The following is a 15645-nucleotide window of genomic DNA, read 5'->3' as shown; positions in this document are numbered from 1 at the left end:
GTCACACCCCACGTGACCCGCGCGCGCTCCGCCTCCCGCGCCGTGGCTGCGCGCGCCCGCGCCGGCTCCCGCACCGCTCCTCGCGCCGTGACGTCACACTCCCACGTGACCGCGCGCTGGCGCCTTTGCGTCTGCTCCCCCTCTCCTCGCGCCGTGACGTCACATGCTCTGCAGCTGGCGCGCCTCTCCCCCCGTTAGGTTTGCACTCACCCTCGGCGCGCGCCTCTCCCCTCGCCTGACAGCTCCCCCTCGCCGGTACTGCGCCTCTCAAGGCGATGGCAGAATTACTACGCCGTGTACTCTCGGCGCAAGAAATGCATTCGCACTTCCTCACGATTCCCTTCGGGGAGGTGGGGGCATTTTTTTTTGGAGCTTGCCTCACTCATGCCTGTATCGTAAAAAGCGTGTTCGCACCAGGCCAAGGGTCTGTTGATTCTGGCCTGTGCCCACTTCCCGCAAGCAGTCGGTGCTCATGGCAACAGCACATCAATGAGAACTCGCTAGCGCGCCAGTGCCAGCCTGCGCGCGTTCTGTGAACAAGTTCGTGGAGCAATGAACGTTGCGGCCCCAAAAAAGGTGAACTCAGCATAGAAAACATCGGCAGAAAACGACAAAGTTAACTTATAAAAAAAAAAAAGCATGTACCCGCGGGGATTCGAACTTCTGACTTGCAAAATACTTGCACAGACATACCTAGCGCTCCAAACCACACGGCCACGGGCGAGCGCTGCCGACCTTGGAAATATAAGGTATATAATGTATAACCACTTTACACTTTTATTTAGTTTTAGCATTCCAAGCAGCTTAGGTGACTATTTGTTGTTTTGCGCTCGTGCAGTAAGCATCGCCCAAGTTTCCACAATATCTCACGTCTAGCAATTGCATTTCTTAGACGGAAAAGCGTTCGCAAATGCGTAGTCGTGCTGCTGGCCGCTGTGCTTGTTCGCCCAGCGCAAAAAACTGCTTCCCGCACCCTAGTTTTACGCTGTACAGTAAAAATATCAGTTGATTTTATTTCCTTAGTACCAATATTGACTTCGCTGACTCTTCTCCCGCCTTCAAGAGGCCTTATATCTTCCTACTGGCGTACCAGTCAGCGAAGCGTCGCATGTGCGCTTGTGCAGCGCTTGTGTGAAGCGACCTTGACTTGGAGCTAGATACAGTATACAAACTAACCAAGTAAAGAAAGGCACATTCTTCCATTCACAAACGTGTCCTGGCTTCGTTTCAACTGAGTGAATGAATTGCGACGACCCGTCAGCGGCCGGCGGACGAAACGCTGGGCCAACTGACTCTGTCTGAAGGCCGGGGAGCCGTGCAGTAGTGCAGCCAATTGCGAGCTCGGCTCCTCCCTACGTCACACGAAAACACCACAGAGGAGGACAGCATTTTTGAATTAATTTTTCTACTAAATAAAATCGCGTAAACGCACCCAGAGTGGTCGAAACATGGCCTGGGGACTCTGGACTACAATTTGCGCTAGTAATCCCGCAATGTTTACATATCACTTCAGTGTCCCTTTAATTTAAACAGCCCCGCTGTTAAAAGCAATGTTGTTGTCCAGCATTTAAATGGTCGCACTGTGCTGTAAAGAGTAACAAATGCTTACAAAAATGTCAGAATTTGTGCCAAAGCGCATATCTGGATTAACTTTGATAAAGTAAATGAATCAGGTTGAAAAGAAAAGTGGATATAGTGGAGTGGACACATTGGAGTCCATATGGCATTGAGCCTAGTTTTTGCAAACTAGGAGCTGAGTGCAATATCAGTGTGCTACTTAAGGAAATTAATTGCCCGTGGCAAAGCAAGGCAGAGCAAGCCTAGCGCACCCTGTATGACAGATGAATGTGACAGTACATAGTAGAACCGGTACACCCCTGCCACAGAGAACTCTAATGCTGGGGGAGCTGTGGTATGAGGTATCCTCAGACTGCCTGTCAAAGCCCTTTATGTCAAAAGATGAGTGAATGTGAAGGGAAAGATGCAAGCATGATGTTGCAGTGAACACGCAGTTTATATGTGCAGCCAGTGGAAGCCATGCCACTTTCACCTTCAAGGCACGTCAGCAGCTTTAGCCAAGAAATTTTTTTAACTCGACAGCTGCACACAAGTAGTATACCTTGGCCAACAGGTCCCATCGCATCACCAGCATCTTCCCGTCTCCCCACTGAAGAATACCAGGTGGCCGAAATATAAATCTGCAGCCCTCCATTACGCGGGTCAGCCTTATTGCCTACCAGCTGAAGTTTAGCTTCAGCCCAAAATAGCCCACAATGACTCCTTTGCCCTCAAAGCCCCAATTAGGCGTCAACACAAAATACCCCACTTTGACTTGGCAGCTGCCCTGACTAGAGTACCTTGGTCCTGGGGTCCGTGCGCATCCTCAACTTTTTGCCATTTTCGGGCCCGCTGTTGGCTGGCACGACGTCCCTGGCCATGAGGATGCGCATCGTGTCTGTGTTGAGGGTGAACAGGGTGGCCTCGTGGAGCCTCTTGAGCAGCTCCTCCTCCGTGTACTCGGGGGCCTGTCCCAGCTTGGCCTCGAGGTGCAGGAAGCTGCTCATGAGCTTGCTCGTGTCCTGGACAAGGCGCTCGCGGGGCACGTGCAGCGGCGCGTACAGGTCCAGCGCCACGAGCGCCCGCACCCGGTCGGGGAACAGGGCGGCGTACATCATGCCCACGGTGCAGCCGAAGCTGTGGCCCACGATGCAGAAGCGGTCCTGCCACTTGAGCTGCTGAACCACCCGGCACACGTCCATCACGTACTCGTGGTAGCTGTAGCTGCAGCCCGGCGGCTTGTGCGACGACAGGCCGTGCCCCGACAGGTCCAGCGCCACCACAAACATCTCTGGAGGGCAAGGAAGAAGCAGGAAGTGATGACTAAAAGCGCAAACACTGGACAAAGAATACACAAGGGGAGGACACAAACAGGAGTACTGGAGCAGTACCAACTGGCCCAGTTTTCGTCCCGTTTTGGCGCTGTTATTCGTCATGGAACGGTACCAACTAGCCCAGCTTACAATACTTCTGAAGGAGGAAGGCGCAAACCACAAACCATTCGTACAAATGAACAAAACTTAAGATATTAACTGCATGCAAAGTCTGAGCACCGAGATGGCAACAAGCTATGTTGGAAACCAAAGGACGTCACTGCTGCAATTAGTGAGCTGGCCGCTAGTGGCACTTGGTGCATTCTCTTCACTCTAGCTTCACAAACTAAGACTCTTGATTACAATAGCTAAACATTAAAATAAGTGAGCATTTGAGATGGACTACACAATGAAGCCGCAAACAAGAGTTCAGGAAAGTACCTTTGGTGTACTTTTTTTTTAAAGACAAAGCTCCACCTAAGTTTGCCACTTTGTCCCCATTAGCTTCTGCTTCCTTTTGGAGTTGCATAACCCAAGCTGCAGTCAAGAATTTGTTCAGCATTTTTCATCCTGGGCAATACAAAAAAATGGTTTTAACTGTAAGAGGCCGTGCTGACTTTACCTTGCCAATTTACTGTGCAAAACCTAGCTATTTGCGAATTCACACGTTCATATTCAAGTCACAGTGTCTCTTACATTTACAAGCACCGAACTGGTTTCAATTATTCGAATGAAGAAAACACCCTGTGCACTCTTTCAGAACATAGACCACTTAACCACTACTATATTTAAAAATCTCTAAACAGGCAAAATCTTTGTCATTTGGCGCTGACAAGGCCGCAAGGAAGCAAATTATAAAAATAAAAAATGCACCAACGGTTACTAGCTGTTGAAGTGTTTGGATTCTGCGATATATTGGGGCGCCGAATTTGAAAGAGACGTGCAGGTGTACATTGGAGCGGATGTTGGAGTGGACACATGGACAAAAGAAACGCAATCACAAAAATATGAACACGAACACACGAATAACTCATTTCTTTCCACGCAAGTCAAATTGATGCATGGCTTAATTACAGCGACAAAGTTGGTAAATGTGGCTTTCTAAACGTAGCTATAGTGTGCCATTATTGGACCTCCAAGAACAGTTATTTTTTCAATGTTGTGTGCTCTGGTTCATATTTTAATGTTCGCATTTCATTTGTCAATGACTGTACAGATGCAGATGCCTCCAATTTGTGTTATGATTTTAAAAAAATGCTTTGAGTAGCACAGCATTGTGCAGAACATTGCAGCTGAACAGAGTGGGGCATGACAACTTCTCGAATCAGGAGACTGCAGATGGGAGGGCAGAGGCGATATGTGGGCACCTTTCACGGATGTCACCACAGACAGACCTCTTAACAGGCCACTGCTAAGACGCGGCAAAACGCTTTCCTCCTGATCCTTTCCCTGTACCTTTCTCCACTTTGCTCCTCGTGCTCTCATCATCAGCATCATCATCCATCAGTATCTTTTTTGCTCCAAGTTTCTCTCTTTCATCACCTCTGCCTCTTGTTTGCGCAATTAAGCCAAAGCCGACACTCAACAAAAGGCACGGGCATTTTTCAAACCATTAAACACAAAATCTCATACAATACCAAGTTCCGGTCTCAATGCCACTGATTGTTGCTGAGAAATGATAAAATGGTTTCAAAACCACCGCATAAATATATACATACGAAGGAGACAGCGAGACCGATGACGTTAGGCAAGAAGTGGTTGTGATGCCTGACAAGCAGCACAGCCAATGGGAGCAAAGTAAAAGGTAACCATGGCACACACTCATCACTTGTCTTTGGCATTAACTTTTTCTGGGTCAATGACGTACATGCATGTCATCACATGTATGTTCAAAAAGCACACCTTTTTCGATCATTTCTCTCACTTGGCATAAGCTGCCAGACTGCGGAAATACATGAAATATCTTTCTTGCACCAATCTTTCCTTTCTTAATGTTTTTCTACAGTGGTGCACCGGCTATCATTTGCACATCTGGTCACGGTGGGGCACACAGCAGCTAGTTTCGGAAGCGGCTAGCTTCCCGCTTCTTGCGCCCGAGAAACTCTTTTAGAATTTTTCTTGCATTACTTCTGAATAAACCACATGTATGCAACAACACAGACGATTTTTTAGTCACTTTATAGTCGCCTTAAAAACATTTGAGCAATTTTTTCTCGAAATAAATTCCTCTGAAGAATTTAAATCAGCAATTTAAAAAATCAACCCCAGGGGGTTGCATTTGGCAAAAAAATTTGACCCTCAAAGGGTTAAAGACACAACAAGCTAGGCGGAAGTACAAAAAAAAAAAAGCAAGAAGTTTAAAATGAACAGCGGGCAAGGAAGGTGAGCAGACCTGATGAGAGCAGCGGGATGAGGGTGTCGAAGGTGCCCGCATTGTTCCTCCAGCCGTGCAACGCCAGGACGCGGACACTAGCCTTTGCGGGATCACCCCACAACTTGGCCGCCAGGCTTCCGTAGGGGACAGTGTACTCGGCCTCTGTGCTGTACGCAGGCATGCCTGTGGGCCAACGAAGCAACAAAGGCCACAAAAACCTCAGCCACCCGTTTTGCATTTTCAATGCAGAGCAAATATACTATACACATTTTTTTTTGACATCCGAGTCATTACATGATGGTTCTTTTAATTATTCTGCGGCACGTAACATCACTCGCCCAGTCAGCGCCAAAGCAAAAGCGACGCCTCCCGCAAGGTAGAGACCCCGACAACGTCCTCCTGCTCCCAACAATAAAATTCGTGTCCCTCTCTCTCTCTCTCCCTCTTCTAGACAAAAGAAAGGCGTCCCACATTGATTCGTCCCTCCAGTTTCATAATCACTTCATTCACTTACCTGAACCGAGCTTATGTCATGAATGTCGCTAACAAAACACCACTTGCACACTCTCTTGCAGCCTAGTAGGCCAATACACTTTACCCTCTCCAGCCTGGTATCCTCACTTGCTGCTTGTTCGACTGCAGAGGCGCACATATCTATGCAAGCTACAATTTTGTGCCACCTGGTTTGATGAGTACCCCCCGACCCTTACTACAGTTCAAATTCTCAGTTCACTTACTCATGGTCAAAGTTGAGCAGCCTTCTGGGACTTTGATTTCATAAGGCCAACTTTACTTTCAAGTGGGCATCAGACTCTTAAATATGAGGTGCTGACAAGGCAATGTCGGTTGCCACGGTAAATTTGGCAACCATAACGAAATGCAGCGCAAGAAAGGACGGGACAAAAGAAGAATTAACGACGACACGGCGCTGACTCGCAACTGAATTTATTAGAAAAAACACACACATATATATACTCAATCCTCGTGGCTTCCTATCATGTCTCTCGCGATTGCAGCAAAACTACAACGTTGTGAAACTATGCCTGCCAAATACATACCACACACTACGCACTGCACCAGACAGTAAAACAAAAATTCACTCCATCACCTTGGCAAACGCGATAACACCACTGACACAATTCACGTGCCAAGGACTACCCTATTGTGCACTGCGACCATTCAAGAACACATATTCACTCTCGGCTAACGACATTGACGGAATGCTGACGCACTTTTCTCCCTTCTTTCTAATGTGATACGCTTCTATAATTTCCCGCACACGTTGGTCCTTATGTTTAGCAATTATGACAGTGTCTTCAAACACAGGAGCACACCCACACTTGGCACAATGCTGAGCAGCTTGAGAATGCTTGTCACCTTGCAACGTGCGCTTGTGCTCCAAGAGCCTCAGGTTAAGGCAGCGCCCCGTTTGCCCGATATACACTTTCTGGTAGCACGAAAACGGGATCATGTACACTACTGCCACGCTACAAGGAACGCATGGCGACACGTGTTTGACTTCGCAACGTGTATGCTTGGTGGCTCCTGATATCTTCTTATCAACTGTGTTGCACAATCTACTTAATTTGTTTGGGGCAGAGAACAACACGTTTACTCCCTACCTTCCAGCTACATTTTTTAAACCTTGTGATAAGTGATAATCTGTGTACGTAGGGCATGACAGAGAATTTTTTCTTTCTGGATTCAAGCTCACGATTTTCTCGAGTCAGAGATCCGCATTTCACCCATTTTTGAACTTTTTCTACTGCGAGACACATAACTTGCCTATCATAACCAGCCTTCCCAACCTTTCCATTTGCGCACTAAAACTGTTAAGATACTTATGCGCACAAGACTTTGCAAATACGTTGCGCAGATAGGAGACAGCTATGCTAGCCTTCACAATTTTAGAGTGCCCAGAGTTAAGGTTCAGTACCGGCTTTTGTGACCTAGGGCTATATTCCCAGCATACATGACTAGCCTGAAGATCCAGCTTAAGATCCAGGAACTGGATTTGGTTTTGTTTTGGAAGTTCGAACGTGATCTTGAGCCCATAGCCACACTCCTTGAAAACTTTCAAGACATCAGGTACCCTACTAACAATGTGACAAGGTTCCGTGACAATAAGGAAATCATCGACGTACCTAAATACCTTAGTGCACATGCCGTGTAGGTTACGTTCAAGATCAAGTTCAAAAATGGGTGAAATGCGGATCTCTGACTCGAGAAAATCGTGAGCTTGAATCCAGAAAGAAAAAATTCTCTGTCATGCCCTACGTACACAGATTATCACATGGTTTAAAAAATGTAGCTGGAAGGTACGGAGTAAACGTGTTGTTCTCTGCCCCAAACAAATTAAGTAGATTGCGCAACACAGTTGATAAGAAGATATCAGGAGCCGCCAAGCATACAGGTTGCGAAGTCAAACACGTGTCGCCATGCGTTCCTTGTAGCGTGGCAGTAGTGTACATGATCCCGTTTTCGTGCTACCAGAAAGTGTATATCGGGCAAACGGGGCGCTGCCTTAACCTGAGGCTCTTGGAGCACAAGCGCACGTTGCAAGGTGACAAGCATTCTCAAGCTGCTCAGCATTGTGCCAAGTGTGGGTGTGCTCCTGTGTTTGAAGACACTGTCATAATTGCTAAACATAAGGACCAACGTGTGCGGGAAATTATAGAAGCGTATCACATTAGAAAGAAGAGAGAAAAGTGCGTCAGCATTCCGTCAATGTCGTTAGCCGAGAGTGAATATGTGCTCTTGAATGGTCGCAGTGCACAATAGGGTAGTCCTTGGCACGTGAATTGTGTCAGTGGTGTTATCGCGTTTGCCAAGGTGATGGAGTGAATTTTCGTTTTACTGTCTGGTGCAGTGCGTAGTGTGTGGTATTTGGCAGGCATAGTTTCACAACGTTGTAGTTTTGCTGCAATCGCGAGAGACATGATAGGAAGCCACGAGGATTGAGTATATATATGTGTGTGTTTTTCTAATAAATTCAGTTGCGAGTCAGCGCCGTGTCGTCGTTAATTCTTCTTTTGTCCCGTCCTTTTTTGCGCTGCATTTCGTTATGGTCACTATGAACCAACTAGCCCGACTTGCCATCCTTCCGCAGTAAATTTGGCAAATTTGATATCAATCTCCATGCTTTAAGGTAGGCCAAAGTGAGGTTGAATGTCCTAACCCAATTTTACACTTGAGCCCACTATCTCCCCACAACTTATAGTAACAACATCTTAAGCGACCACATCTCAAGCGACCACAGAAAAACAGTTGACTCAATATTTTACCCTGGCCGCTGCACTAAATTTGGAAATTCTATGCAGTAGGCATACAAACGAACACTGCAGTCAAAACTAGCAGGTTTTTAAATGTCTACCTTAACCAACACCGCTATACTTAAAAATAAAAACTTGAACATGGAGATCTACTTAGCAGTTGATATAAGTCCACTGATGTATATTTACTTATATAAAAAACTGTAACAAGATAAGCCCGAAGAGAACACTCACTGCGAACATTACTTTGGAGTCAGGTCACAAATAAGCACGTTTGAATTCAAGAAGTTTTAACACCCACACAAGGGCATCGGTGCCATCAAATGTGTCACGTGCTTGAAAAATTATGATTCCCATTTTCTGCCATGCCTGCCCATGCATCTGACCCAGCACAGAATTGGAGTGTATAAATACAGCACACTTGTGCAGAATAAACAAACAAATGAAAAAAGCACTTGTTACATAAAGTGCCCACAGTTTAACATGCCTTTACGACAGTCCCCCCCCCCCCCCTCCCCCCCCCCCACTTCTGCACTCAAATCAATACACTCAAGAGGAGAGTATACGTGCTTGCACTTTCACGAAACCACCGCCCCTAATGTGAGCAAGAGTGAAAGTCCTCAAACAGCTTCTTAACTGCCGCAGGGTTATCGAACATCTTCTATGACCATGCATTTGCCGAAACAGCCAGAAGGAATGGGCAACTTTGAGGGTGCGAGCAGAGAGTGGGTCATGGCAGCGACCGTTACAGCCCGCTGGCAACCTTCAGTGACAGGCTTTAATCACACCCAGAGCCGCACCATAAAGAGCAGTGCAAAAAGTATGTTGTTCACTACCAAGGCCACAGTTGCCTTGGCCATCAGTAACTAGCTTTTGGTTGCTTCTGTCTTGTAAAACCACATCTTGAGGCTTTTCTGATACCCAAGAAGAAATGGATGTTCCTCGCAATTTACTGTCCGTATCATGTGGTGTCTTTATTTAAAAGAACACCCCTCCTTTAGAATAATAACCTTAACATCTCAAAGGACAGTTATACCAGGGTGTGTAATCTTGGGTGTTCCGCTGTAGTTACTAAAGTCGTTACAGCTGGACATACAATCGATACCAGGAATTTATTTCAATTCAATTTATTTCCAAGAAATAAATGCACTCAGGCGTAATATATCAATTGGAATACAAAAAGAAAATAAGTATGCACTGCTGTCAAGGCAAGCGAGGATATGCATGCTGACCACAAAACTGTTCGAGCCCACTTCCTTTACATATTTCACATTGCCACACAGAATTCATATAAAACAGCACATTTTTCCCATGCGCGCAATTAGAAGTGCAGAGTTCATATCACCTTGAAGCACACATCAAAACGGAATGCAATTTTTCCTATTAGCTAAAACACAATGAAAAAGGGTAGAATCAAAAAACAAAAAAAGACTGAACAGAGGAACAGCGCATACAAAAAACAGCAATAGCTAGATGCTCAGCAGAAGGGTCTTTACTCATTGTTTAAACACAATAGTTGTCTTCGCATAATAGGCCATGACAGGTATTTTTGGACACTTTTTTATCCAGACGATCAGGTGAACAGGGTTGTACTGACTGTGGTTCATAAGAAGTTCACACACCTTTTTAATATATGGGCCTTTCCTGAATGTGAACTTGCACTCAGGACATTTGTAAGCTGATAGAAACAGCGCACCAACAAATTTTAAATCACCATATACCTGTAGTGCTAGTCAGTGGAGATAGATGTGCTCAATCATTAGCCTACCGGGCTTCCTTGGTTTTCGATGAAGCAAGAGATTTTCGATGAACCTATAGCCTCCATTTAGTAAAACCTGAATCTGTTCGCTATTGCCTCTTGCTGAAGCACTCCACACTAGAATAGGGCTTATCCGCACTAGGCATGAATAAACCACTGCATTAGACAGCTGTTGTTTGCCCCATATAGGCCAGGTGGACCTAAATCTGTTCAGCATTTTTATGGTTCTTGAAATTTCTAGTAATTTCGCAATGCAAGTAGTGTTTTGACGAACTTGGACATTCGTGAAAATAAATGCCCGAAGATCTATGACGTAGCTTGCTTTATTTTTTTCCACCCACGCTAAATTCTGTCCAATACCGATTTTTGTTTTCTTCTTGCTCTCAATGTGATGTGATCAGTTTTATTCGTGTTAGGTCTTTGGTGATTAAAAGACAACCAAAAGGAAAGTTCTTTTACTACTTATCTGACTGATTCACTACATCAGCGAGAGAAGCGTCCTAAAAAATACATTATTATCTTTAAAGCTGCATACTATGTCTTGGGTTCTTGGTACATATTAGTACAGTACCATTAAGGTTTAGATTGAAAGTCCCAAGCCATCTGCACCAACGTGAAACCTGGGGAGGGACAAAGCATGCTGTCTATAAGTGTATTCTTGGCACCTTGGAGTTTTCGCCCACGGAGATGAAACTGCTGAGGGGCATAGGTATACAGCTTTCCTGTAAAAAGTCTCGGGTCTTTGAAGCCCGAAGCATTATAGCGCGAGGCGTTGGAAAACGAGTGTCCCAGTGCTCTAGTACTGTGACTACATGAAACGACGACGACAAAAGGAGACGCCGACAGCCCGAGCCCCTAAAAGTAATGGACCCAAAATAAAGCCTTAGGGCACACCGTATTGTATTGTTTTTTAACTCAACTCAGCATTATTGAGCTGCACAAATCGAAAATGACTTTGCACGTACAAGTCAAGTGCTATGCCGTAAATGCCACACCAATCCGAACTTATGCCAGAATAGGTTTGTCGTACCAAATCAACAGCCACTTTGAAACCTGACAACCTACCGATTCCGTACAGCTTGATTCAATATTACTGACAGTCTGATCAATCGGCATCCAAAGAAGCATCGCAATGTGCTTGCAGCAAGGTGTGACACTGATATCAATACTGAACCGTTTGAAGATAAGAAACAAAAAAAAAGCTGTTGCAAATGTCAACGGCACTTCCTATGTACTGTTAATATCAAGATGAATAAAGGCTGCATATATCAACAGTATCAGACAGAAACGTACACAACGACAAAAGCTACAAGCTGCAACAAAAATAAATTGTAGGAGACGTGGCAATACCTAGAAAATACACAAGTACAAAGGCAGATCCCTGATCACCACCGGGTAGAAAGAAACGAGTATGGCAGATCAGGCAGGCTCCCTGATAGCTGCTGAAAGGTGCTTTCATGGAGCCTGATAGCACCTCATCACCGAGCAGACATAACAGATATTTGCACGGACTACGAATGTTAAGCCGCAGCACAACCGTCATGCATTTTATTTTAAAATATCCCATCTAAAAAGTTATTGCCGTCATTTGGAACCTTCGCCAATTTGAAAAGCTTACTGCAAAGAAGCAAATCTGTGCTGCTCCCTTTTAAGCATTGATTTATGCTAAACATTACGTTCATGCGACATTGAGGAACTCCGACCTTTCTCGTTTCAGCTTCACAAACACTTTGAAAAAGCCAATATAGAGGCCTCCTTCATACCAGGCACAAGTATCTTGAATGCACGCTTTGTGGTGTGTGCAAACAGGCCTCAATTGTGCACTGTGGCTAACATGAGGCAAGATAGAACTATTCCCCATGCACAGCACACTGCATAGCCTACCAGTGTCCTAGCACAATGCATCTTTTATAGATTACTGCTATATAACATGGCAGATCACGTCAACCACCCTTAAAATTTGATAAAATGCTGGAAAACGGCGGGCTCAAATAGGACCTATAAATTTGCTTTTCCAACAGACGGAAGGCTGAGAAAGCGGTTAATCGTCGGAGCCAACAGTTCAGGTTGGTTCAAGTGGACATAGTGGCCCCCTTTCAACTCAACATACTCGAATCTTTTGCAGTGCTTCTGGTACAACGCAGAGAATACCGCCTCCAAATCCTTCAGAGCTTTAATCGAAAGACCATCAGTAGCCCGAAAGATAAGCAGGTCTCCCCTGTACCGTGACGCTATGGCCTTCTGAGCTTCCAGAGCGAGGACGAATGTCCGGCTTGTCTTGGCTCGGATGTCTCTCTTGAGAACGAAGCCGCGCTCAACGGACCGCGTGGCACGACTTAGCAATACTCTCTTTGACTTCTCACTGAGCTGTCCCGGACTGGCAATCTCGAGGCGTTCCAGCAGGTCGTCCATGCTGTAAACGGGACTGGGGCTTGTGCTCAGAGCTTCAAGCTGCAGGAACTTGTTGATACCATGCGTAAGTGTGGAAGGAGCGTCGGAGTCGATCCTCACACTAGGCACAACAACATCTAGCAAGACAAGAGACAGGACGCGATCTGGAAACAACCCAGCGAATAACACCGCCGCAGTGCCTCCCATACTGTGCCCTATGAGGGTGAACTGGTCCCAGCCCAAGCGGTCCACAGCCCGGCGGACATCGATGACGTATTCGAGTGGGTTGTAGTGGCAGCCCGGCGGTTTGTGCGACGAGTCGCCGTGGCCAGAAAAGTCAAGCGCCACGATTCGCAGAGATGGGTTGAGAAGAGGACACAACGTGTCATAGCTGGCAGCGCTGTCGAGCCATCCGTGCAGAGCGAGCACGGGTTTCCCGTCGGCAGGCCCCCACACCTTCGCAGCCAGCGTGCCGAAGGGGACGTCTATGCGAAGTTCGACTGGATCCATGGCTCTGATTGCAGATACGTGCCCCCTTCTGCTTTTTGTTTTGTTTTAACTTAAACCTCTTTCATTCACTGCCCTGCCAGCTATTCACCACAGCATCAGCTCCAACGTCTGGTGTCTTGTGCACGAGACCTGCAATGCAAGCATCGCATTCTGTGGTCTGAGATTTTTGCAACCGTCTTCATAGCCCGAAGGGACCCGGCACAAAACATATTTTTGAAATTTTCATTTTTGTCGCAAAGTGACTACAGTGTAGTGCTTGTAAAAATGCATTGCTCCCACAAGATGTCGAGGCAAAAGTAGATGCACAGTCTATATGTATCTACACATGACGGAAAACAGAAAAAGGTCACGAGGATCTAGGGGAAGTATTGAAAAATGATATGACTCATACTGAAAAAGAGAAAAGGGAAAACTGAATAGTGTTTGCCGACATTTTGTTGGTGAACTTTCCGCTTTCAGAATAATAAGTGCTTAAGGCATTGCGAAAGCACGGTAAAATTGACGCGTTTTTTTCTACCTAGTCAAACAATAAATGATAATTGCCGCATCGATCTTAGGAGCACCATCCTTGAAAATATCCCCTTTCCTGTGTATTCATGTAACAGTGGTAAAAAGGAATGGCAGTGGTAAAAACAGAACGAAAAACAAAAAAACCTACGCGCTTAGGACAGCTATGACCCAAGCCTTTGTCAATTGCTTTACAGTTGCTTTACAGTTGCATTCACGCGCTGTCTCGATCATTGCACTGATAGTGATTATTTGTCAGCTATACAACTTCAAATGGCAGTCATGCACTGCGCACAGCGATATCGTTGGGAGATGATTCCGGGCGACACAAAGGTTTGCAAATAACCCCGCTGTCAATATCATTCGAAATATACCGGACTCTCGCCGCTTAGACTCCTTGAGCCCAACCATAAATGCTTCAGGAGTTCCAACTTCGATTGTTCACATGACAACATGTATGTTTTGTTTTTTTAGTTACACAAAAAGCCTTTCTTAGCCGTGCAAGGCTAGACAGAAAGGTTGAAACCTTTTCGCTCGCTCGATTGCGCATCTGAGAAGGCAGAACAGGAAAGGAAAACGAGGGGGATACAGACAGCGAAAATGATTTACCGACAGGCGCTCAGTAATTCTAAGCCTGACACGCACTTGTGGCACATGTATTCGCTCGATCGGAACGAGCAGCCCGCTTACATGTTGCAGGGGGTTCGACATTCCTAGGAATAAAGCAGACGGCCTTGCGCTCGTTCGCCAATCCGCGAAATAGGGTACGACGGTGCCATCTGGCAGCCCCATACGAGGCGCGCAAAGGTTAGTAACGTGCTTCAATAGCAGGTGCCGCCACATGCCCGGGCCGCTTTAGGATTGGCATGTATTGCAAGCGTAGCACTTTTCTCGTCGATCTTTCAAAAATTTCACGCCGTGAAAGAGCCGTTAGTACAAAACTGACGTTAAAATAAGCTTTTTCAGCCCCAGATTATTATGTCATGGACATGTATGCACCAGGAAGTACTGTACACGTTGAGGTAGCAAAGCAGTCATTCATTACTTTGCCTTGACGTAAGGTTGGCCTTGACAACCCGAAAAAATGCGATGGAAGCGCGTGGAAAACACTTGTCGCGGCATTAGACCTGCGCTTACCGTGCTTTCGATTCCGGGAAGAACACGTGAACCGACAATGCGACAAGGGTACAGTGATTTTGCGGTTTCCTTGTAACTCGGTTGCGGTATGCGCCTACGGCGTCCTGACTTTCCGGCCCAATGTGAACAGACCAAATTGGGCTTCCGCTAACCTTGAGAGCTCGACACGGGCGGCATCCATTGAGCTGTTCTCGTATCAAATTACACCCTTCTTTTCCCGCGCAGCTTTGAAACCATGCTTGAAACCAAGTTGGCATTCACCCGTTCTCACGCGTTTCTGTTCCCTTTGAACTGTATATTTTATGGTTATTAAACGGCAGGTTTAAAAACAATGAGATACGCTTGCAAGTAAAAAGTGCCTTTTTGGAGGAGAATAAACATTTATTGAGCGTAAGTGCTGATGACACTCACCCTGTGGAGGGAATCTTCATTCCGGGATATCCAGGCTAGCCACCATACCCAGGCTGCGACTTGCCGTCCAGCCCCTCTTTACCAGTTTTTGCTGGTGTGCAAGGTCCGGATCGACCAGACGAGCCATCCACCGCTCAAAAGATGGGAAGGGGATAGGGGGTAGGTTTGGAGCTTGTTGGCACTCCCTGATAAAGTGCCGGTCGTTGGACAGAATTTGCAAAGGGAGGGATACTGAGTGGGGTAGATAAAAGGGAAAAGGGGGCTGTGGGGATAGGAATTGTCACCATTACATTTTGTGAAGCTGCTTGTAACAATTTATGGCTATAACAGAATTATTACGCATGAATCGGATAGCGTAGTGCAATAAAAACGATGGCAACTAAGTGTGGGTTCTGAAGCTAGAAGGAGTGAATC

The 15645-nt window shown here is 46.1% G+C and overlaps 2 protein-coding genes across 2 annotated transcripts in view; both read right to left on the bottom strand.

Moving 5' to 3' along the window:
• Positions 1–14957, bottom strand: part of LOC144174919 (serine hydrolase-like protein) — a 28712-nt gene extending 13755 nt beyond the window's left edge. The window contains exons 1-3 of the mRNA XM_077703905.1: positions 14821–14957; positions 5263–5427; positions 2358–2848 (exon numbers count right to left, since the gene is read on the bottom strand). Coding sequence (XP_077560031.1) covers positions 2358–2848; positions 5263–5425 — 654 coding nt within the window. The 5' untranslated portion in view covers positions 5426–5427; positions 14821–14957. The remainder of the gene's footprint in view (positions 1–2357; positions 2849–5262; positions 5428–14820) is intronic.
• LOC144174920 (serine hydrolase-like protein) lies at positions 9628–14403 on the bottom strand. Its single transcript, XM_077703906.1, has 2 exons — positions 14293–14403; positions 9628–13305 (listed from the first exon to the last, which is right to left on the bottom strand). The coding sequence occupies exon 2, from the start codon at positions 13174–13176 to the stop codon at positions 12274–12276; it is 903 nt and encodes a 300-aa protein (XP_077560032.1). The 5' UTR covers positions 13177–13305; positions 14293–14403; the 3' UTR covers positions 9628–12273.
• Positions 14958–15645: the final 688 nt, after the last annotated feature.

This window comes from Haemaphysalis longicornis, unplaced genomic scaffold (genome assembly GCF_048455015.1).
Source record: "Haemaphysalis longicornis isolate Haplotype H1 unplaced genomic scaffold, Haemaphysalis longicornis Haplotype H1 scaffold_3, whole genome shotgun sequence".
NCBI classification, from domain to species: domain Eukaryota; kingdom Metazoa; phylum Arthropoda; class Arachnida; order Ixodida; family Ixodidae; genus Haemaphysalis; species Haemaphysalis longicornis.
Note: the sequence above shows the minus strand (reverse complement) of the source record. Positions and strands in the feature narration are given on the sequence as shown.

Coding starts and splice junctions, on each gene's coding strand:
- LOC144174920 (XM_077703906.1), bottom strand. CDS start 13,176: ATGGATCCAGTCGAACTTCGCATAGACGTCCCCTTCGGCACGCTGGCT.